Source organism: Amphiura filiformis, chromosome 16, assembly GCF_039555335.1.
Source record: "Amphiura filiformis chromosome 16, Afil_fr2py, whole genome shotgun sequence".
Taxonomy (NCBI): Eukaryota; Metazoa; Echinodermata; class Ophiuroidea; order Amphilepidida; family Amphiuridae; genus Amphiura; species Amphiura filiformis.
The window spans coordinates 54938904-54962140 of record NC_092643.1 but is presented as its reverse complement, the minus strand read 5'-3'; the positions used below and the strand labels follow the sequence as shown (position 1 = coordinate 54962140).

The following is a 23237-nucleotide window of genomic DNA, read 5'->3' as shown; positions in this document are numbered from 1 at the left end:
TAACGTTTTAAAACTTTTTTTTGGCAAACTCTGTGAATTTAGTAATCTGAGATATTAAATTTTCCACTTAAGCTTAGGATGTAAACTAATAATATCAGTATCCATTTGAAAAAAAATCTTGGGCATCGTCTCTTTATGGCAAATTTTTTTAAAAATAGTAAATTTCAACAAGGTAGTAAAACGGTAAAAGAAACAAACAAACTCTGCATAAAACCAAATGCAGAATGGAATGTATTATCTTACTTCTGCTTCTTCCATTCCTATATCGTGATCATATACAGATCCCCATTGATTATCGTGATATACTTCAAGTCTGCCTTCAAAACGAGTAGGGCCATTCGCGAGGCGAACTGGAAAGCGGTCTTCTGCAATTCAGAAACATATAGTCAGCGGGGTGTATAAAGTATTGGAGGGTGGAAGGGCGAAATGGTGCAACAATTCACACCTCACGGTGAACTGTAAAAAATTTGATACATCTCCCACATTTACAGCAATTTACTCCCCATTCCAGATAAATACAGCACTAATTTTGGGGATTAAAAAAATATGATCAAGTTATGCAAAATAAAACATAGCTAAATCCTAATCCTTTAGTTAGTCCTAACTGGCAATAAAAGTAAAATTTTAATATTTGGCCAATTTCTTGAAAAAAGAGCCAAAAACATGCATTTTTGTCATGTTTTCTGACAATCGAGTCACAAAAATCAAAGACTTGGAACAAGTCTAAGCATTCAAAATCTTGAGTAGATGCCACAATTTTGCTCTAATTCCCATTTGTTTGTGTTACTATAATGGGTTATAAAAATTAAACATGTCTTTTCCAAAAACTAGAATGCATAAACTGAAATTAGTCTTAGTACAAGTCTTTGAGCTTTATTGTCACAGCATACGAAAAACACCCTAAAAACGCATGTTTTGGGCCCTTATTTCCAAAAATTGGCCAAATAATAAAATTTTGCTTTTATTGCCAGTTAGGACTAACTAAAGGATTAGGATTTAGCTATGTTTCATTTGGCAAAACAGGATAATATTTTTTATCCCAAAAATTAGTGCTGTATTTTTCTGGAATAGGGAGTAGTGCCGTGCACATAATTCATAAAAATAATAAGTCTATTTCACACCTGAACTTTTTAAACTTATGAAGTCAGTGAAAAATAGAGTTCATAATTAGAATCTTTCTGTTAATCAAAATGTGGGAACCCTCCTCTATCCGCACTGGCATTTCCACATGTGACTTCCAGTGGAAGAGCTGGCGACTGCATATATTTCCCCAAACTGAACCGAAAATTAAGGTGATTGTTACAGAAGAAGTAGAAGATATTTAAAGTTTATCTTTTTCTACTGTTCAAAGCTAAATTTGCAATTCATAATTATGTGTCGAGAATCTATAAGCTACACTGCTTTATTGGCTGTACACGTCGAATGAGCCATAAAGTCGGCAAATTGTATTCTGAGTTACAGTGTAAAATGTGCGTGAAGGTCGTATTCATAGGTACCTCAATGTGGTGTGACATGTATCTCATCAAACACTGTTTAAACCAATCAATAATCCTATTGCTGAAGAGGATAATAAAGTTTATAACTATTTCTATAGAATCCTTAAATAGTTCTAGTCTTTGTTTGTCTTGGTTAAATCATGTTCAAGTGGTGGGCAACAAAGCTCCACCACAAAGCATTGTATTTTGTCTAGGTATGTATAACCAACAATTAACAATGAGAGTTTAGTTTATTCTTTCTTTATTGAGGGTAACAACTTCAGTGACTAGCACTGCTTTCCAAGCAGGCCCTCAGTCAATACAAAACATAATATAATATTAAGTACACAAAAGTGATACAATATAAGATATAAAAAATGCAATCACAGTTAGGAATTAATAAACTATACATTTTAACAAGAAATAAGAACTTTTGTTTTGAATTGTCTCAAAGACATATTTTCCATATCAGTTCGAATCATTGGGGATAAACTGTTCCAAATATGAGCAGCTCTGACATGAAATGTACGCAATCCAGAATTAGTGTTGCATTTTGGAACAATCAATGTATTAGACGAATGATTTCTGGTTACATGAGAATGAGTATTATGAACAAATTCAAACTGAGATGATAAATATGAAGGACTTTCTTAAACATTTAAATGTAAGAATAAGCATATGATTTTTCCATCTGTCACTTAGTTGGATCCACCCTAGTGAGTTTAACATGTCTATTACTGACGTCCTAATATCAGCACATAGAATCGTTCTAGCTAAACTATTTTGCAAAACATGAAGCCTTCTTTGATATATTCAAGAGAAACATTACACCACACTGAACTAGCGTAATCAAAATTAGGGGTTACAAGAGCATTTGATAACATAACAAGAGTGTGATGCGGAAGAAAATGTCTACAACGCCTAATAATACCAATTCTTTTTGATACATTTTTAAATAAATAATCAATGTGAGAGGACCATGACATATTATAATCAAACTTAACACCTAGATATTTGAACTCATCAACCTTTTCAATAATACAATTGTTGTATATAAGATTCACATTACTAAACTTATCTATGATATGATTGTTACCAAGGATCATTAATTTAGTTTTATCTACATTTAAAATGAGTTCGTCTTGCTACATTACACATGTTTGATTGCAATTTTGCTTGAAGATCTACTTCATTCTTAGCTCTACAAATCAATGGTGTGTCATCAGCGTACATGACTATTTTGCAGTATACAGTGGATGGTAAACAATTTACAAAAATTATAAAGAGCAATGGCCCTAAAATTGATCCCTGCGGAATACCTATATTGATATCTTCAAATTTTGAAAGAGTAGAATTTATATTAACAGCCTGAGATCTGTTATTTAAGTAAGATTTAAACCAAAAAATGTCATTACCATTTATGCCATATCTGCTCAGTTTATCAATAAGTATATCATGGTTTACCACATCAAAAGCTTTTTTAAATCAAGAAAGATCATACCTGTAGCATATCCATTATCCATATTATTTAAAACAAAATCTTGAACATCAAGAAGAGTTGTAGTCGTTGAATGATTGGCACGGAAACCAGTTTGTGCACTTGACAGAATATTTGCATCATTTAAGTACTCATATAATTGATTATATACAGCCCTTTCAATAATCTTGGACACAATGGGTAGGACTGAAATTGACCTATAATTACCAACATTATTTTTATCACCTGACTTGTGAATAGGTGTTACCTTTGCCTTTTTCCAGTTATCAGGAAATACAGAATTGATTAAAGACAAATTACAAATGTAGGCCAGGCAATCAGAAATAAACGGTGCAGCCAATTTGAGCAACTTAACATAAAATTGATCAAATCCAGGTGATTTTTTGTTATCCATATTACATATTTGTTCTAATACAAAATCAGAGGTTATTTCTAGAAACTTAAACTTATTTACAGTACAGTATTGCTTACAATATAAATGGTTACATGGACAAGTTACATTTGTTTTACTATCAAATAGAGGACATTACTGAATCTCGTTGACTTGGGGATGATTTGAAATGACCGCCAATTATGACTGTTTGATATTTATTACCAGAAATGTGGAAAAGAGACAATTTTGTTTTGTTGAAGGAGCAGAGTTCAACAAACCATAACCCCGCTTCTGGATATCGTTTGAAGTTAATGATATACCATTTTAAAGCTTATTATATATATTTTCTAAACACGAAATAAAACAAAATTGACCGGGCCGACTTTACGGCTGATTCATGGTGTACAGTCACATATTATTATAACTTTAGAAGTGTTGTGACATTGTGAGCTATCCCAGGCATTCAAATGTCATTTTATGAGTGTATAAAGCGTATGGATATGACATGTTTTTTGTCCAAATGGGGGTTAATAGTTAACTGACAAAAATGTATGTGCCATTATTGTGTAAATACAAATACATCGCGTTTTCAGTAAATACAAATACGTTTTCAGAATAAGTTGTAATTTTAAACATATAAATAAAAAATCACAATATTTTTGCTCCTTCATGAAATTCCAGCACAGGTCAGGCACTTACCTGATGAAGTGACGGTGCTGCCCCAAATAATCCAAATAAACACATAAAACATACTTTCTGACACCAATTTGGGTGACATGAAACATTAAAAAATGACATAAAAATTACTCTGACGCATGAAAATATGGCCAGCGCTTTCGAAATTAGTGTATATCGGTGTACCATTCAAAGTTCAAAGTCCGAAGTTAGAACGTTTCCAAATCGGAAAGGTAGATCTGATATAACTCAATATGAAGTAGAAAATGGTTTGCAGATGCGTCATTTACTATAGGAGAGTTTTAAAAGCCAAAAGGGCTCTTGGAAAGTGTGATGCATACACAAGATCTGAAAGGTGTGTATCAATTGCTGAGGGTGAAGGTGCTGAGTTCGAATCCGCTGCATGTAAAAAGTGTGCCAAAAACAAAACAAAACTCTGTTCTACAGGCCCCGACTGACCCAGGAATTTGAATTTTGGAAAAAAATTTTCATTTGGCAAAAATCATGTCAAATCAGCATTTTGGGGTCAAAATTGATTGATTTTGGTTGGTTCATTTAAAAAAATCACCACATTTCCTTCAGCTTTGTCCGATTTTAATGATATTTTAGGGTAATTGTAGCCTTCAGAAAAAAACCCATAACGCCCGATCGACCGATTCTACTTGAAAGGCCCGCACGTTAAAAAAAAAAAAAAAAAAAACAAAAAACAAAAAAAAACAAAAAACAAAACAAAACATGGCAGTTGAAGAAGAAAAAAATCACGTTGCAAAAGATGAGCTGACATGACTCCACTCTCAGTTTCTTCCATCTATATCTATCATACTCTTGCATGTATAATATACTATATGCTTATTACAAAGTTAATAAAAAAAGTGAACGAAATAAAGACGAAGGAAACGTGCAAATTAAGCTACGATACAAGCTTTATTAGTCCGTAATCATAAAAATCAAATCTATTGAAATCTACAGATTGTAACAATAAAGGGGGGCAAACTGACCCTGACACCTAAAATGGAGACGGAGAAGCGAAAAAATGGGGGCGAAGAAAAAATAGAGAAAGAAGGAGAGGGAGAAGAATGAGAGGGAAAATAGGGACGATACTGAAGTTCGCCCCCGGACTGACAATGCTGACTAAAATGATCTAAAAACAGCGAAATATGCACGCGCATCACTATCAAACTTGAGGTGAACAAAGTTCGATATTATTATGAAGAAAATATTAGTGACTCATATCACTTGACTCACGTGCCAAGTAGTAGGTAAGCCAAATCAAACAAGATCTGTCTTTAAAAAGACAACGCAGGACGTCAAAAGTAATAGAGACAATTACAAATAGCTACAATAGTACATGAACTTGTGTATTTGGGGGTCTTTTTATCTGTTTAGTTTTGGTTTCTGGTTTTGTTCTCGGTTTCAGATATCTGTTCCACACACCGTGGGTGTTCCATAATCTTGTCTTATCCAGCATTTATTGACAGCAGACATCCACCTCTATTGAAATAAGCTGATTGGTACTTTAAACTTAACTAGTATTGAGTTTCAGTATTGGTTTTAGTCACGAGGTTTCCTATTATTCTGCCTAAGCTCTTGACTTACGTCATTATCGATATCTTTGTTTGTACCCTTTGTTAGAAACTTAAAACTGTTTAAAAGCAGTTTCGGTTTTCATTTCAGGTTGTTACATTTACGTGCGAACGTATAATCGCTTGGTTTGATGTTACCTGATCTAAGTCACAAACATGGTGTATAAATTTTATAGTTTAAAACCAATTTAATTGATTTAATAGTAGCGGTTACTGTGCTTACGCTTACGAAAAGTCATGTGACAATCACCCTTTTACGTCCCTTTCTGACTTTTCTCCTCTGAAGTCCACGCAGTTTAAATATGTGTGATCAGGGGCGTAACCAGCTTTCTTGGTTGGGTGGTGTGGTGGTGGTGGTGGTGGGATGCTGGATTGCAAAATTTTCGGGGGCAAAGACGAAAAAAAATCCCCTTTTGTATTATTCTCACCCGGTATTTTCGGTGGGTATTAAAAATATATACCGGGTGTTTTTTTTGAGAGAATGTAAAGTCTTTGATCTCCAAAAAATGCTTTGTTACACTATTTTGGCCCATGATCGGGATGAATTATGGTGATAAACGTGCTCCTTGCTCGTTTTCTTTTCCTTTCCTCTTTCATTTTTTTGTCGGGGGGGGGGGTTGCGGGGGCACTATGCACCCCAATAATGGCCCACTTGCTCATAACGCCAGTTGTACTAAAGGCCTTCGTTTAGGTGGTAATATGAAAAAAATGGTATATTGTGCTGCTAGAACCCAAACCGATGGAGTAATTGAACTAAAAACTTGAAATGAGAATGTTTGGGTGATATGCCGCCATGGAGCACACGAATGTGGCGCCGTGGTGGAAGGTCTTCATGACACACCAAAGTAAATTGGCATGTACTGCACCGAAATAAAAGATCCATGATGAAAATCTCTTTTTAAAGGACGGATAAAAGTACGCAAATATTATAATTCTTGGGTGTAGCCATAGTCTGTCCTGGTACGGTATCTTCATCTAATTATGCTTTGTAGTTCCCAAATTGGCAAAATGGTCAATGGCGATTTTGCAATACCTTATTAGACCCAAGCGTACTTCCGCGTGAAACGGTCGTTATACAGACAATAGAAGCATAACACTATTACCATGATTACTGTTATGTTACAGTGTATGGTGGCGGTAGTAAGTCAGGTGGTGTGTTAACCACACTTGTTTGTGAACGTATTCCAAAATTCGATGGGTCTCGCCCTTCCCATTGATCTGTTATTGCAGTTTCATAGGACGGAGGTGGATCTTCTGGTAAGGCCTGTCGGCCAACTGCGGTAAATTGGGAGTTATAATTGTTTATTCCCGCCATTGAATTCATTTCAATCTCTTCAACTCTTTGATTATGCTCAATTCTACAATTTGAAGCATTAACCTCTCGTTGACGTCTGTGGTAGAGTCGGGAATTTCGTCGACAATAGCAGCCCATGGCGCAGATACCGAATACACCACATACAAAAGCCAATAACACTATAGCGCCGTCAACTGTCACCATGTCAGCTTTTGAGAAAACAAAAAAGGAATACCTGTATAAATGATAACTTATTGGCTTTGATCAACGAATTCTAGTTCCTACTTATCATATCGTAAAGATTCGCCTGAAGGAGCACTTGTGCTTCTTCGCCTATTAGGGTAAATTCATTCATTCAAAATCAAATAAAATCAAATAAAGATTTATCAAATTTATCAAATAAAGAGCTCCCTGATCCTCTGAATACAGTAAGCCAAAAAATTAAGGTACCAGTTGTGTTTACCCCTGTGTATCCTATATAAAGAAAAATGTGTCAAAATTATAACAAGTAGCTAATACATTTTCTCTTTAGCTCTGATTTAAGACCTCATTTGTTGAAATTGGTTGAAAATTAAAGAAACGGTGGTCTAAAACCTAACAAATAAACGAAATCAAAAGTTGCACTTTTGTGTTCTAATCAATGAAAGCACGTCTGTAAATTTTAACGTGTTAATCAATGGAAGCACGGCGCTGGTTCTCTTGTTCGTGAAAGCTTTGTGTGCAAATCAATAGGGCTCGCAATGGAACAAACTGCAACTTTTACATTGGCATCTTCCTTGGGTTTCTTTGGATCGTCATATCATTATTTCTTGAACAATTTCAACAAATGAGGTCTTAAATTCGAGCTAAAAGATGCAGCTGTTGGCCGCTGGTTCCAATTATGACATATTGTCCAGGGAAAGATTATGTACCGGAGAGACATGACAACTAGCACTAGAGTCCTGTTATATACTGCACCAAAAAGTATCCTTACACTTGGGAAAATAATCATAATTTCAAAACTGAACCATTTTGGAATAGATTTGTTTAATATAATCCTGCACTTTATGACACCACCTTGAATCCAATGTGACCTCAAGAAGTAATCTTGCGATCTACATGTGTTGGAGATTGTATTACGGTTTGATGCGGGAAAGGATTTTGCTGTGTACGTCGTGACTGTAATTCCTAGGAGGCCCAAACTGCGATTGGACGAGAATCAAAATGTCCGTCGGATTGATTTCTCTGGCTTAGATTGATCATAAGAAATCCGCTCTCAACTAAATTGACGTTGGCTCTCTACTAACGTTGTTCCTTTTTATGCAAATGAGCTTTTACACAGGGATTTCGTAGCTATCTTTTTGTTATTTCCTTATTTCAAGTCCATCAAGGCCGTGTCTATACAGTTGAATGAACATGAAAAGAATCTTCCGCACGACTATACAGTGCGAAGTAAATATCGTATTACTCATGAAATGTAAGGTTGTGGAATATTGAGAGAGAAATAACTTTTCAGGCAACCCTAGAAAATTATCCCAAAGGGTGCACGGGGATATAAAATATAGTTTTTATGACTATAAACTAAAGTGATCCACATGGGTCGGGGAATGTGCAGGAACAGTCCGGGCAGAGTTCCTCATATGCAACTGTTCATCTGCTTCTGTACCCGATCTGAATCCCATGATGCATTGCAACTATACTTTCGAATTCAAATTTCAAACCTCATTCAGATCTAAACAAATTAGTAAAATAATGTTTTCCTGTCAGAACGCTTAATTATTTACCATTTTGTGACAAAAGATTGAAAATACAATATTTAATTTAATTAATCCATAACAACTTAATCCTGTTAATTTTATTATTTTACGTTAACCTAACAGTAAAATATTAAAACCCTAAGATATATTTGAGGAGAATTACATGTACGTGTACATTGTGAAAAGAAAAGAAAAGAAAACGTTTTTCTAGACCTCAAATAAAGGGGCTAAAATTTATTTTTCTTTTGGTCAGATTATCAGGTAGTGTTTCAGGTACAGTACTGATCTATAAACCCCATCATTTTCCCACATTTCCCGAGACTGATTCCCCAGAACATTGAAAGTGTTTTCAAAGCCTTTTCCATCCAGGATATTACCTACCTGTGTCTAGGGTAGTCCCTGTTAAACATGATAACTCATCGTGGAATTCGACCTGTTCGTAACGTTGAATTCAATGTACAAACCACAATAAAGCCGCCATTATGGAAGATCCAGAGGTGACACGAAATTCACGGTTTTTCTGTTCGCAACGCAAACCTGTTCGAATTCCAATGGTTTGTGAGCTTTAAAGTGTGGCAATCTATCGATCGGGTATGAATATGCCAAACTAAATTCTTACTCGGCCGGCCTGTATTGAGCTAAGACAACACATAAAGTTGTCATTAGTTTAGCGAATCTCTCACATGTTTAAAATATCTCTCTGGGAAGGTCACGGGGGCACCGAAAACGGGTAAACTGCAATCAGGAAGCAGTGTGTTGTTTTTTAAACGAAAATGTGTGACAGGTATATATAAGATATGAAATACAAGTAATATTCGAAGTCATGAAAACCTTTGACACCTCACTTGACCTTCCATCATTTAGATGCTAAAAAGTCACGTCTTAGCACAGAATAAATTGAACAATTACATTTATTTTATAATGAAATGGTATGCCGTATGGAAAGGCAATCATTAACAACTATTTAACTGCACATTTGACCCAACATAAAATATTATTTGAAGGTATATCACATTTTTCCGGGAAAAATACCTGACCGGTTGAAAAATACGTGAAAAATCAGGTTTAATTCAGTAAGATATTTCACGGATTTCTCAACTGATCACGGATTCGAGTCAAGCTCTGTGTGCAGCTATATTAGCGCCCTCTGGGAAGGTCACGGGATCATTTTAATAACAATGCGCGATTTTAATTACAATTGGACACATGTTAATGACGAATTGTCACCTCCAGATTTTATATTCATTGCTAATACCCGTACTCTGTTAAGCAACAGTTGTTAATATTCCATATCATTGTTATCAGTGCCGGTATATAATAAATAAGTAAACATTTATTGATAAGCTATTGTGCGTACTCGTACTTTATGCAGTATGCAAAACAATAAATAAAGTAAAACAAATTCCAATATCAGACAGGGCAAATGAGCTAATGTCAGGCGCGTAGCAAGCAGGAGGACAGGGTGGACAAGTCCATGGGCCCCGAGGCTTTAGGGGCCCCGAGCAAACTTGGAAAATGAAATAAGGGGAATTGAGAAAGGAAAAAAACAACACGTTACTTTAATTAAGTGCAGTGTACGTATTCTCATTATATTGACTACTTAGCTAACGAAACTAAACACAAAAGTGGTTGGGTTGTCCTAGTACGGTACCAGATCTTGATGGGGCCCCTGTAAGATTCGCCATAAGGCAATTGAGGGTCAATAAAATTCGTCAAAATGATTCTCTTCAAATGTAACATTTTCATCTTTTTTACAGAGGCAAAGGGCCCTAGTATGTCGGAAAATTTATGAAAATTATTCCATGCATGTACAAAATAATTTATTTTAATTTCATTTATTTACAACATGTTTACCCAGGGTAGCCCGATTCAGCCGAAGCTGGTCTAACACGGGGCCCTGCAAAATACATAAAAGGAATATAATTATAGAGAATTACAAAGAATATAATTATACAATTTACAACTCAAGCCATTATTAAAAGATACATTAAGAGAATATAAATCTCAAATACATTTGTACAGTTTGCAATAATTATTAAAACTCACATGCCATTATTAAATGAACATTGATCCATAAAAACATCATATAAAACACATAATAACTCAGTAACATATATATTTCAAGATGTTATTTACATTATACACTATTTAATTAAAACTGGTGAAAATATACATTTTTGTAATACCGTCTAAAAGTTTGCACATTTATTGAGTTTCTAATATCATTTTCAATGTTGTTCCATAATTTTACACCACTGTAACTGAACGATGATTTAAAACATTCTAAGTCATATCCATGAATTGAAGGTGGCAAAGCCAACTGACCAGCAGCAGCCTGTCGTGTGTTAACATTGTGAGTTGTACATACATGGTTAAATATTTGTGCAAGATAATGTGGCGCCAGGCCATTAAGAGATTTATAAACCATTAGTGCTTTAAAATAATCATTACGAGTGTGAAGCCGTTCCAAACCAAGAATTCTAAACATCAAATCAGATGAAGTTAAGTTGTTCACGCTCAAAATCACTTTTGCACAGCGTTTATGAAGAACATTAAGTTTGGAACTGTCATCTTTAAAACGACCATACCATGAGATATTGCAATAGTCAAATATAGGCTGAACAAACGATTTAAAAATAACATTTAATGTATCAATTTCAAGGAAAGGTTTCAGACGTCTTAATAGCCCAATCTTACAGAAAACCTTTTGAATAATACTATTAACATGATCATGCCATTTTAACTGATCATCATCAACAACACCTAGGCACTTTGCCTTTCTTACTCTTTCAAGTTGTTTACCATTAACAAATACAGAAAAATCTTTCTCATTAACATTCCTTAACTTACTCGCAGTTCCAATCAACATAACATTTGTCTTATCAGTGTTCAAAAACAATTTATTAACATTCAACCAATTCATTATTGAATCAAGATCAGAAGACAATTTAGCAGATATATCTTGGGGTCTTTACCACTGACGGAGAGTGTTGTGTCGTCAGCATACATAGATATTTGACCATGGGAAATTACTTTGTTCATACTGTTGATAAATATAAGGAAAAACAATGGACCTAGTATACTGCCCTGGGGACACCTGTTGAAACAGGGCGTGAGTTTGACATAGTATCTTTAAAACACACTCTCTGGGTGCGGCACGATAAATATGAACTGAACCACTCATGTGCAGTGGCAGAAGCACCCAAATTTTTAAGTTTACTGAGCAATATGTCGTGATTGACGGTGTCGAATGCTTTGCGCAAATTGGACACATGTTAATGACGAATTGTCACCTCCAGATTTTATATTCATTGCTAATACCCGTACTCTGTTAAGCAACAGTTGTTAATATTCCATATCATTGTTATCAGTGCCGGTATATAATAAGTAAACATTTATTGATAAGCTATTGTGCGTACTCGTACTTTATGCAGTATGCAAAACAATAAATAAAGTAAAACAAATTCCAATATCAGACAGGGCAAATGAGCTAATGTCAGGCGCGTAGCAAGCAGGAGGACAGGGTGGACAAGTCCATGGGCCCCGAGGCTTTAGGGGCCCCGAGCAAACTTGGAAAATGAAATAAGGGGAATTGAGAAAGGAAAAAAACAACACGTAACTTTAATTAAGTGCAGTGTACGTATTCTCATTATATTGACTACTTAGCTAACGAAACTAAACACAAAAGTGGTTGGGTTGTCCTAGTACGGTACCAGATCTTGATGGGGCCCCCTGTAAGATTCGCCATAAGGCAATTGAGGGTCAATAAAATTCGTCAAAATGATTCTCTTCAAATGTAACATTTTCATCTTTTTTACAGAGGCAAAGGGCCCTAGTATGTCGGAAAATTTATGAAAATTATTCCATGCATGTACAAAATAATTTATTTTAATTTTATTTATTTACAACATGTTTACCCAGGGTAGCCCGATTCAGCCGAAGCTGGTCTAACACGGGCCCTGCAAAATACATAAAAGGAATATAATTATAGAGAATTACAAAGAATATAATTATACAATTTACAACTCAAGCCATTATTAAAAGATACATTAAGAGAATATAAATCTCAAATACATTTGTACAGTTTGCAATAATTATTAAAACTCACATGCCATTATTAAATGAACATTGATCCATAAAAACATCATATAAAACACATAATAACTCAGTAACATATATATTTCAAGATGTTATTTACATTATACACTATTTAATTAAAACTGGTGAAAATATACATTTTTGTAATACCGTCTAAAAGTTTGCACATTTATTGAGTTTCTAATATCATTTTCAATGTTGTTCCATAATTTTACACCACTGTAACTGAACGATGATTTAAAACATTCTAAGTCATATCCATGAATTGAAGGTGGCAAAGCCAACTGACCAGCAGCAGCCTGTCGTGTGTTAACATTGTGAGTTGTACATACATGGTTAAATATTTGTGCAAGATAATGTGGCGCCAGGCCATTAAGAGATTTATAAACCATTAGTGCTTTAAAATAATCATTACGAGTGTGAAGCCGTTCCAAACCAAGAATTCTAAACATCAAATCAGATGAAGTTAAGTTGTTCACGCTCAAAATCACTTTTGCACAGCGTTTATGAAGAACATTAAGTTTGGAACTGTCATCTTTAAAACGACCATACCATGAGATATTGCAATAGTCAAATATAGGCTGAACAAACGATTTAAAAATAACATTTAATGTATCAATTTCAAGGAAAGGTTTCAGACGTCTAGCCCAATCTTACAGAAAACCTTTTGAATAATACTATTAACATGATCATGCCATTTTAACTGATCATCATCAACAACACCTAGGCACTTTGCCTTTCTTACTCTTTCAAGTTGTTTACCATTAACAAATACAGAAAAATCTTTCTCATTAACATTCCTTAACTTACTCGCAGTTCCAATCAACATAACATTTGTCTTATCAGTGTTCAAAAACAATTTATTAACATTCAACCAATTCATTATTGAATCAAGATCAGAAGACAATTTAGCAGATATATCTTGGGGGTCTTTACCACTGACGGAGAGTGTTGTGTCGTCAGCATACATAGATATTTGACCATGGGAAATTACTTTGTTCATACTGTTGATAAATATAAGGAAAAACAATGGACCTAGTATACTGCCCTGGGGGACACCTGTTGAAACAGGGCGTGAGTTTGACATAGTATCTTTAAAACACACTCTCTGGGTGCGGCACGATAAATATGAACTGAACCACTCATGTGCAGTGGCAGAAGCACCCAAATTTTTAAGTTTACTGAGCAATATGTCGTGATTGACGGTGTCGAATGCTTTGCGCAAATCTATAAACGAAACACCAATTATTTTACCAGAATTTATAATATTAGTCCAATCATTAACCATATTTAACAAACATGTTTCAGTAGAATGAAAAGGCCTAAAACCTGATTGATTTTCATTAATCAGCTTGTTTTCACTTAAATAATCATACAAATGTTTATGAACAGCCTTTTCAATGATTTTGCTCACAACAGGAAGGATGGCAATTTGCCTGAAGTTTTTAATTGACATATCACCACCTTTGTGAAGAGGAACTACTTTAGCTTCTTTCCATAATAATCAATGAAAAAACGATTAATTAGTAAATTGTCTTCATCACCTCCTAAATTTTTCCCTGTGAGACCCCCCTCCCCCTAAAAACTCTTAATATAATTTAAAAGAATACATAAAGCAATAATTGCCCTGTTCATCTTCCTTTTTAGCAGTTAAAACATCGTGTGTTGGGCCCAAATAGGTAAAAGTGTAAATTTTGCGCGTGAAACTGGCCTAATCAAATAGGAAAACATACCAGTTTGGGGACAAAGGAAACAAATTTTCACGGGCTTCGCGCGCAAAAAAAAATATAAGTCCAAGTAAAACAGGAACAAAATAATTATGCTAAGGCCAAAAAAAAAAAAAAGAAGGTTTGTCTCAAAGCTGACGAGTGATCTGAAAACAAATGCGAAATGCGATTTTTTTTTCCAACTTGATATGGTGTGTCAAAATTGAAAATTAGTGTGGTGGCTGTCGAATTCAGCAGTGCCAGTGTGCTATACCCATCATTTCCAACACACAAGCCATCGGAGCACATGGATTCTCGCCGTTAAGTATTTCTAAAGCAACATCTTTTAGTGTGTTCGTAGTTTTGGTTTTGTGTAAAAACCATCCTTTCTCTTTATTTTTCCCGGATAATTTGATTTTCAAGATCACAAACTCGGATGATGCTGTCGCTGAATCCAGTCTTCGGGAGTGGGAGGATTACTACTCGCCATGTATTTAATATTTAAATTAAACAAACGTCTTCGTGCGTCATAGTCATTCATATTGCCACGCACGTAAAATGACAACATTAAAAATGTTGATGAATATTCAGCGAGTACTGAGTACATGGTGTACAATTAAGATTTTTTATTGTAGGATCGGTCTTAAAAAATAGTATGATTTAAATACGCATGCAGGTGTGTCGTTCAGACTACAACAGTGTCATCGTAGGTGACTTTTTAGTTAGGCTGTGTTAAATTCTTGATCCAGGAGACGCACTGTGCGATGTTCGATGTTTTTTGATATTTTTATTTTGAGAAAAAAAATCTGATTTTCGCCGAATTTTTCGGGAAAAATTAAAAAAAAAAAATTTGTTGAAATAAAAAAAATTTCCGCATTTCTTTTTTTTTCAAATCGCGCGATTTTACAAGTGCGCGCGTTAGCTTTGAGACGAACCATTTTCTTTTGGCCTAATCTCCTGACAACCTACATTTTAATGCTTACACTGCTACTGGTAATTTGGAGTATACTATAGCTTTTGCAATTATGCACAACATTCGAAAATCTAGATGATTTATGAGACTGGAAATACAAATAAAATGATGTTTCAGCTTTATAACAGTGGGCATTTTAAAAGCATAGTTATTATTATTATGAGATGGTTAAAGAGATGGCTGATAAAGGAGATGTTAAGAGGGCCCCGCACCGCTCCATGTCCATCGGCCCGAGGCTCTTACTACGCCCCTGGCTAATGCCCGGTTTATATTTACATAATTTACACGAAAAAGCTCAAATGTCTTATAAACTAGAAAAAACACAAATGATTTAGGGATCAAATCAAAACTCGACCGCCGGTTGCCCGCCGGTTCCGGGCGGTCCGGTTCTAAATTATACACAGTAATGAGGTCAGTCGTCACACCCTGGTTCATATGGCCGGTTGGTATCATCGAGTGAATGAGTGGAGTGATTTCAAGTGATTTCTTTTCAAATTTAGTACAATAGGAATAATCGATTTACCTTCTCGGAGTTCTTCTCAATCAATGTGGCTACTTTTAGCATTTTATTTTGATAAAATATTTAGCAGAGACTCGGTCTATTTATTTCTAATTATTTTACATCGTGACAGGTTAGACAAGACCTATTTTAAAGTTTCATTTCCGAGGGGATAATCGCGATCACGGAATTCTGCATGTTTTAAAACGCAAGGGTAATGCATTTTTCATAAACTGTGTTTATAATCAAAAGAAAGAAAGCAAAAAAGAATCAAAGAAAGAAAGAGGGAGGATGGGGGAGAGGTGGAAAAGGGGTGAGAGTATGAGATGTGTCGCTCACTAAGTTCGTAATATAGGCCATATTAGGCCGGTATATTGGGCCTACAATGATGTTGGCCAGGTTTGTTGAGGTGATGTGCAAGAAGAACTAATGATTTTGCAAGATCAACAAAATATATGCGAATCACACCACCCCTCGGCACCTCGCCTTTCATCAGCACCAATGGAGATTAGCCATGGGGGCAGGGTGGCAAGTCATTCCCCTCCCCTCCCCGTCAGAAATGTCGAGACAAAATCTTCCTTTAGGTCTATTTTAGACCCAGAATCAACCCCATTTTGGGCTATCATTTTCTTCGGAAGGGGGGAGGTGTCCCAAATATACGGGGGGTGGGGGGAATCATAAATGTTTGGAAAGAAAAATGAGGGGGTCATAAAAATGTAGGGAGTTATAAGATGACCACAGATAGTGTTTTTTTTCTTTCAAAAAGACTAATTTTAATGCAGTTTTATTTAGCCTGTTTAGTGGTGTGTCGGTGAGGGGATCATAAAATTGTTGTTGCCGAAATAGGTGGAATCGCAATTTTATTGACGCCGACTTTTTGTAAACTTGGGACCCTATTCCGAAGGAAATGATAGCCCCCATAATTAAAATGCCAAATTGCCGCGCGATTCTATCTCGGTAATGCCATTGTGTGAGAAGATCTACGAGAAGTCCCTTGAAAATTCCTTTTTTTTAATCTCAAACTTGAACGAATATTAAAAATGAGAGTATAATTCTATCCTTTCTATTATGTAAATCAGCTCCTCTGATATAATACTCTTTAGGTGGATCAAAATAAGCCTACCGGGACTAAAATATAACCAAAAGTTGTAAAAGGCCTATATGCATCTTCTTTTGGCACGATTTTAGGACATGATTGTCCTCAATTTTGTTCATTATAGTATTGAAGTTGCAATTTTTTTGCATAAATTCACAAAATAAATCTAGTTGAAGTACAAAGCAAATTAGTCAATCAATTATCACTTCAACTGGGAATTTCTTTTGTGATTTATGCAGCATCATGTCTTCTGGAAGCAGATTCGAACAAATGACCTTTCGTATAATAATAATAATTGTCCATCACCAATACAGGCCTATGTGATTCACAAAATAATAAATTCACAACTTCTAAATTACTTAACCTATATAAATCATTGAAACACTGTTCTGAACTGAAATTAACCGATCTAAGCAATGGTGATATATTCAAGCAATTTTAACCATAAACACGAAATCATTTCCAAAATTAATTTGATTTGCTTTGGTGACAAGCTAATAGACACACGACTAAGAAAAATCGATCATCGTTTAGTACTTTCAAGTATAGACTATTGTGACCGTGAAATTTCAAGTATGCGCTATTCGAAACAAACATATCGACATTTTGTTAATCTCTCCGGTTATGTGCTTAAACCAACCGGCGGTTGCTACTCATGCATTCTTGAATATTCATATACAAATGACCTCTGCCAACCGGACGGAACCGCCCGGAACCGGCGGGCAACCGGCGGTCGAGTTTTGATTTGATCCCTTATAAACTAGAGGATTAAAAAAAAAATACAGACTTGACAGTATGGAATATTTTTTCACGAAGTGCCAAGACTAATATGAAAGGGGTCTGCATAAACCGCGAGGGTTAAATATTTATTGGGGTGTGTCGAGAGATTGTGTCCAAAACCATTGACCATTTTTTTAATAGAAAATGTGCTTTCCTTGAGTTTACATTATGGTGCTCATAATGTAGTGCATTTGCCTAAAATGGCGGATTTAGTGCGTCTGAGTTTGAGCTTTGTGGGGACACAATTTCGGACTCTATGCAACATTGTTCTGTTATTATCAAATTTTTGGGGGTTTGAGGTGATATTTCCTGAACTTTGTCAGCAATTGCCATTTGTGACAGCTGAATACCCTTTTTGTTTAGTGTGAAGGCAATTTGGAAATATCAATTTTTCTCATAACGGTCCTTGTAAGTTTGCGTGGGTTTGATGACCATGATGGCTGTGCCGACTGACATTGGACAAAACGGATACCGTCTTAGTTGCAATGGTTATGCAATTGCGACAGGAACACGCGCCAAAACATCCACGTTGCTTCACCGCCCGCACAATTATCAGCGTTGAGTTGCCTGCGAGATATGTAAACAAAATTATGAAATTATGATTCACATCAATAACTTATTAATAATAATAATAAAAATTGGTTTTATGGGTACATTTCGTCGGTCGCAACACATAGTGGCGTAGAGTGATTTTCAAAATGTTCCGTTTCACATAGTGGCGTATAGGTTTAGAGCTAGCTATTATCCTATAATAGTTGTTCCTGGTTAACTATTAAAGATACAGTTTAATAGTTTCAACCTTAAATTTCAATTACAAGTGGAAACGGGCCACTGTAATCGTGCAGAGCCATTCCATGTCAACTCCTGGGATGTGCACCGCAGCACCCCTTCAGGGGGATCAGCGTAAAAAATGTATCGCAACGCGAAAGACGATGTTTGGAGGTCCATAAATGTATATAGAGAACCCCCTACAACTTTGAAAAGTATGTACCCTGGGGTACTTATTTGTGTAGAGTTCAAATCTGGCAACAGAAAACTTGTAACTCATTTACTTTAAAAGATACAGGGCCCTAAAAATGCAACTTTGTCCATCCAGGGCCAACTTCGGGGGTCAGAACTCCAAAAGTAAAAATAATTTTTTGTCCATTTTTTTGCCAGTCGGAACCCTTTGCTAGGACATTACTCTTATCCAATATTGAGTCAATTAGGATAATTTTAGCTGAGATATTACCCATGCAAAACTCCAATAGTACATTTTTTGTACATTTTGACCCCCTTACAAGTTTTCTGATGCCAGATTTGAACTCTACACAATTAAGTACTCCAGGATACATACTTTTCAAAGTTGTAGGGGGTTCTCTTTATACATGTATGGACCGCGAAACATCGTCTTTCGCGTTGCGACACATTTTTTACGCTGATCCCCCTAAATTTCAAATTGATGCCACGGGAAAACGAAATAGCGTATGAAGCTCAAATTTTCAGGATTTTACTTTCTCATCAATATCTACCACTACACAGAAAAAGAAAAATATTGAAGAGGTGCTGCGGTGCACATCCCAGGAGTTGACATGGAATGGCTCTGCAGGAGTATCGACTCCGTTACAAGTAGCATATCCTTCAAAAACGTTTTGATTGGAAACGTATTTTGTCCTTCACGTACTCCACTATGTTTTGCGACCGACGATTTTTATGATCAGTGAAAATAGCCAGCGTTAGCTAGATTAATATTCTAACTTTAAACCATATCAAAAGTGTTATTTAAATAATCCCATATGAAGATTGCAACTGTAATCTTGAAGAAAAAAAATGTCAACTTATATTTAAATTTGAACCTAAAATGATGAAAATACTTTTAATCTTTTTACGTAAGTTATTGTGCAATTATCCTTTTCGTTTTCAATGTGACTAGGAAAACATGTGTCAAAATGTCCTCTCCTGTTGCTCTGCCAAACTGACTCGGCTCAACTCCGTGACACATCTAATTTATTGCACAACTTTTGAAACAAATTAATGTTATCTCTTAATCAAAAATTTCTGATACAACGATGAACTGATAAGTTCCAATAAGGCCAAAAATAGTTTGTCTCACGAACATTTGCCAAAAAAGTTAAGTGCTATGTCATTTTCTAGTGAAAAGAGTTATGCTAATGTGATTTTTTTTTTCAGTCGGCGAATGCTATTTTTTTGTAGAAAAACTGAAATCACACACACACAAACAATCACCCACACTATCACTCAATACCGCGTACAATGTTTATCCATTCTGACATGACAAATTAAATAGACACGTTTGCATGCTAAATTTGGTCGTAGGTGCTCGATGAGTGTCTTTAAATTTTTTGTAAATAAACTACATTGAATCCAAAATCATCCTTTAAAAAATCCTTTAAAAAGGGCAGCGGCGCATAGGCTAATGCGCAGAATCGTCGTCAGATCCTTATGCGCGCGGGTTCGTGAGACAAGCCTTTTTAACCTATAATGAAAGACCGAGATAAAAGACTAGTTTGCGTCTGACGTCATCTGTCAATCAAACTCGAGCACGGTTTGTTTACAAGTGTCGTGATGATATGAGTTGCTGAACATGGCGGTAAAACCGAGCGCCTTATTGTTAATTTTGCACTTTCAAACATACAAACCATCTCAAAAGTTAGGTCTTAATAGTAGGAAACTTTCTTTCGCGAAGGCACTATGTCAACAATGCCTAGAAAAGTTGCTTTTTGCCTTGTAAATGTACGTAATTTCCCGCCATTTTGTGCTATTCCTTTTCTCCGATCGGCACCAGATAAATCGACCTTCCTTGTACGCTAATTAACCAATCAAAGATCGTAGAGAATTTGATTGACAGTTACGTCAGACGCAAACTAGTCTTTTTTTATCTTTGTCTTCAATTACAAGTCGTGTTCATTACTTACCCACGGCGAGTAGCACAACTGACACATTCACTAAAATTATAAACACCGCCATTGCTGTCTGTCGGTGGCCAGATGTGTCCGTAAATGGAACTAATAGAACTATAGCAGAGACCAGGTTCAGAAAGATAGCTACTAGAGAAGTCATCTGCAGCCAGTGTTCAAAGGAATCTTGCATTGGTTTAAAATATGCATGGCTGCTTATGAATACCATTGACAGAACTATGGTCGCCCCGAGGAAAAGAGGATCCTGCGAGCCATAAAGAACTACAAGAGATGTTTGCAACACTTTACGGGATAGCTCAACTATCTCCCAATACCAGTATTCTGGCTTGTAATTCTCGCAAAGGAATTGTACATACAGTGGATATTTAGAATAATCGTCAACCTTATCATCTGCGCGTCTTCATTTATATCCTCCATATCTTCACCTTGAACGTCTTCATGTACATCCTCAATATCTTCACGATTAAGAAGCAGATCATTTTGTTCTGCATGAACAAGCGGCGTTGTATCAAGTACCTGTATTGTGTCCTCGTTAATTACATTGCCAGTGTCTTCACTTCCTTCTGAAAGTGCCGTGTTTAATTCCCCTGAACGCGGTCTGTCAACGGACTCATCGTTACCTGCGTTTTCTTGACACAATTTTGGTCTTCGACGGTAAATCAAAACGAACAAACATACAGGATATCCGATGACAAAAAGCAATGATACGTAAGCTGTTACAACATAGTTCTTGTGCTTTTGCGTCTGGCAGTCGATTGAGTAATCTGATCGTAATCGCTGTGGACAGTTATTATTGTTCTCATCAACACAGAACTCTTGGCAAGCCACTGGCATAAGAGACAAAATAACAGAGCACAAACTAAGGTAAGAGATAAAGAGCATTAATACTACAACGGAGTAGCAGTTTTGTCTCAAGCCTTTCAGTTTTTCTGTCACATTTTCAACGGATAACTTCTTATAAACTTTAACGAATAACCACCTCAAGTAATACACAATTGCTGGTAAAAACACAGCAAGACCACAAAATACCAATCCGATCAGGAATTCATCGTAGATGTTCAGCACAAGAGACTCAATGTAGCAGCTGGGCTTTGCTAATAATTTAAATATGTTAAGCTCTAAAGCTCTGAAGACATACGCAAGTTTCGATACTTCCTTTGGCCAACGAATGTTATGAAGAGAAGTAAAAATAGCTCCAGCTATTTGGTAGTAACCAAGAACTATTTTAAATCGAGCTACCAATAGGTATACTAAGGACCGTTTGAGCGATTTGTCCTTTTGGTTCTCCTTAAGTTCGTTTATCTTTTTTTTCAGATCCCAAATTGAGATCGACACAACTAAGCATACCAAAATAAAAACACCAAAAACCTCTAGAATCAGACGCCAGATTGGTGGACATCCAATGCAATATTCGAACCATGAGTAGTAGTCGTCGCTACATTTTGAACAAAGCCATCCTTCATAACCTTTTCCACAAGCTCCATTAATTCCATTCAAAGCTGGGCAAGAGTCAATACCTCGTAGGCACGGGAATGATATTGGAAGTGGGCCGTCAAATCGAGTGCTTGTGTTATCGTAATTCCTGTCATGTGTGTTCAAATTTTTGACAAATGCTCTGTATTCCTGAACTAAGTTTTGTCTTTCAAAGGTGGGCAAGTTCCAAATCCACCAAAAACCCGGCTTAAGTTTTTGATACTCATCCGTGCAGTTAATGCCATGTTCCGGGCAAAGCATACAAGGACCAAATCTATCTTTCCTGTAGTACCCATCTAAACAAGGGCAGGCACGGAATCCTGCGAATCTACTCTTATTGGTACCCGTAGGACATACTTGACAATCAGCTGTGCTGCTTCCAGGTGCTTGTTCAAGAGAGACAAAGGTTCCATTTGTGCACAGATCACAGCCAATCCCTCTGACTTCCTTTGCCACTTGCCCACTTCTTACTTGAAAATATCCACCTGTAAAGAAACATAGGTAATTAGTGAATTAGAGTTACTTAGTACTCGAGGTTAATGGTCACTGGTTAATGGTATGCTCGTAATTTTGTCTTTCCCTCGACTGGGCCCATTTTTCATCCTTAATCAGGATTCGAGCTTGGGTGTCTAGACTAGCGCTGTTACCATATGCGTATTAGTAGATTATGTCCCTCGTGTAGTGAAAGGGGGGTAAATGCTACCCCTTCTTATTTTCCCGTCTGCAAAACGACTGCCAAACGACCCCATGTGATTGCCTGACTAACCTTTGTGTTCATTGCAACATATCCCACCAGGAGCGGTAAGGGGTTGGGTCCAGGTACACATTTTATGTCTATTTTTGTAATATATTTTAATATTATGGGCATGAAAGTTCTTATATGTTATGATAGTGGTTTGCTTTCGTTTCTAGTGATAAATACTGCCAAAATATGAAATTTCTTTGATTTTTGGATACAATTCAAATGCTCGAGTTTTGGTCAATTGTGACGTCATTTTGGCGTCAATTTGGGGATGTTTTGTACTTTGTTTTGTGTCAATGGAGAGAGGAATACCAAAAT

The 23237-nt window shown here is 36.0% G+C and overlaps 1 protein-coding gene across 1 annotated transcript in view; it reads right to left on the bottom strand.

The window, feature by feature from the left end:
* Window positions 1–20899: 20899 nt before the first annotated feature.
* LOC140136216 (uncharacterized) overlaps window positions 20900–23237 on the bottom strand; it is a 49422-nt gene continuing 47084 nt past the window's right edge. The window contains exon 5 of the mRNA XM_072157936.1: window positions 20900–22662. Within this exon, the coding sequence (XP_072014037.1) occupies window positions 21005–22662 (1658 nt within the window). The 3' untranslated portion in view covers window positions 20900–21004. The remainder of the gene's footprint in view (window positions 22663–23237) is intronic.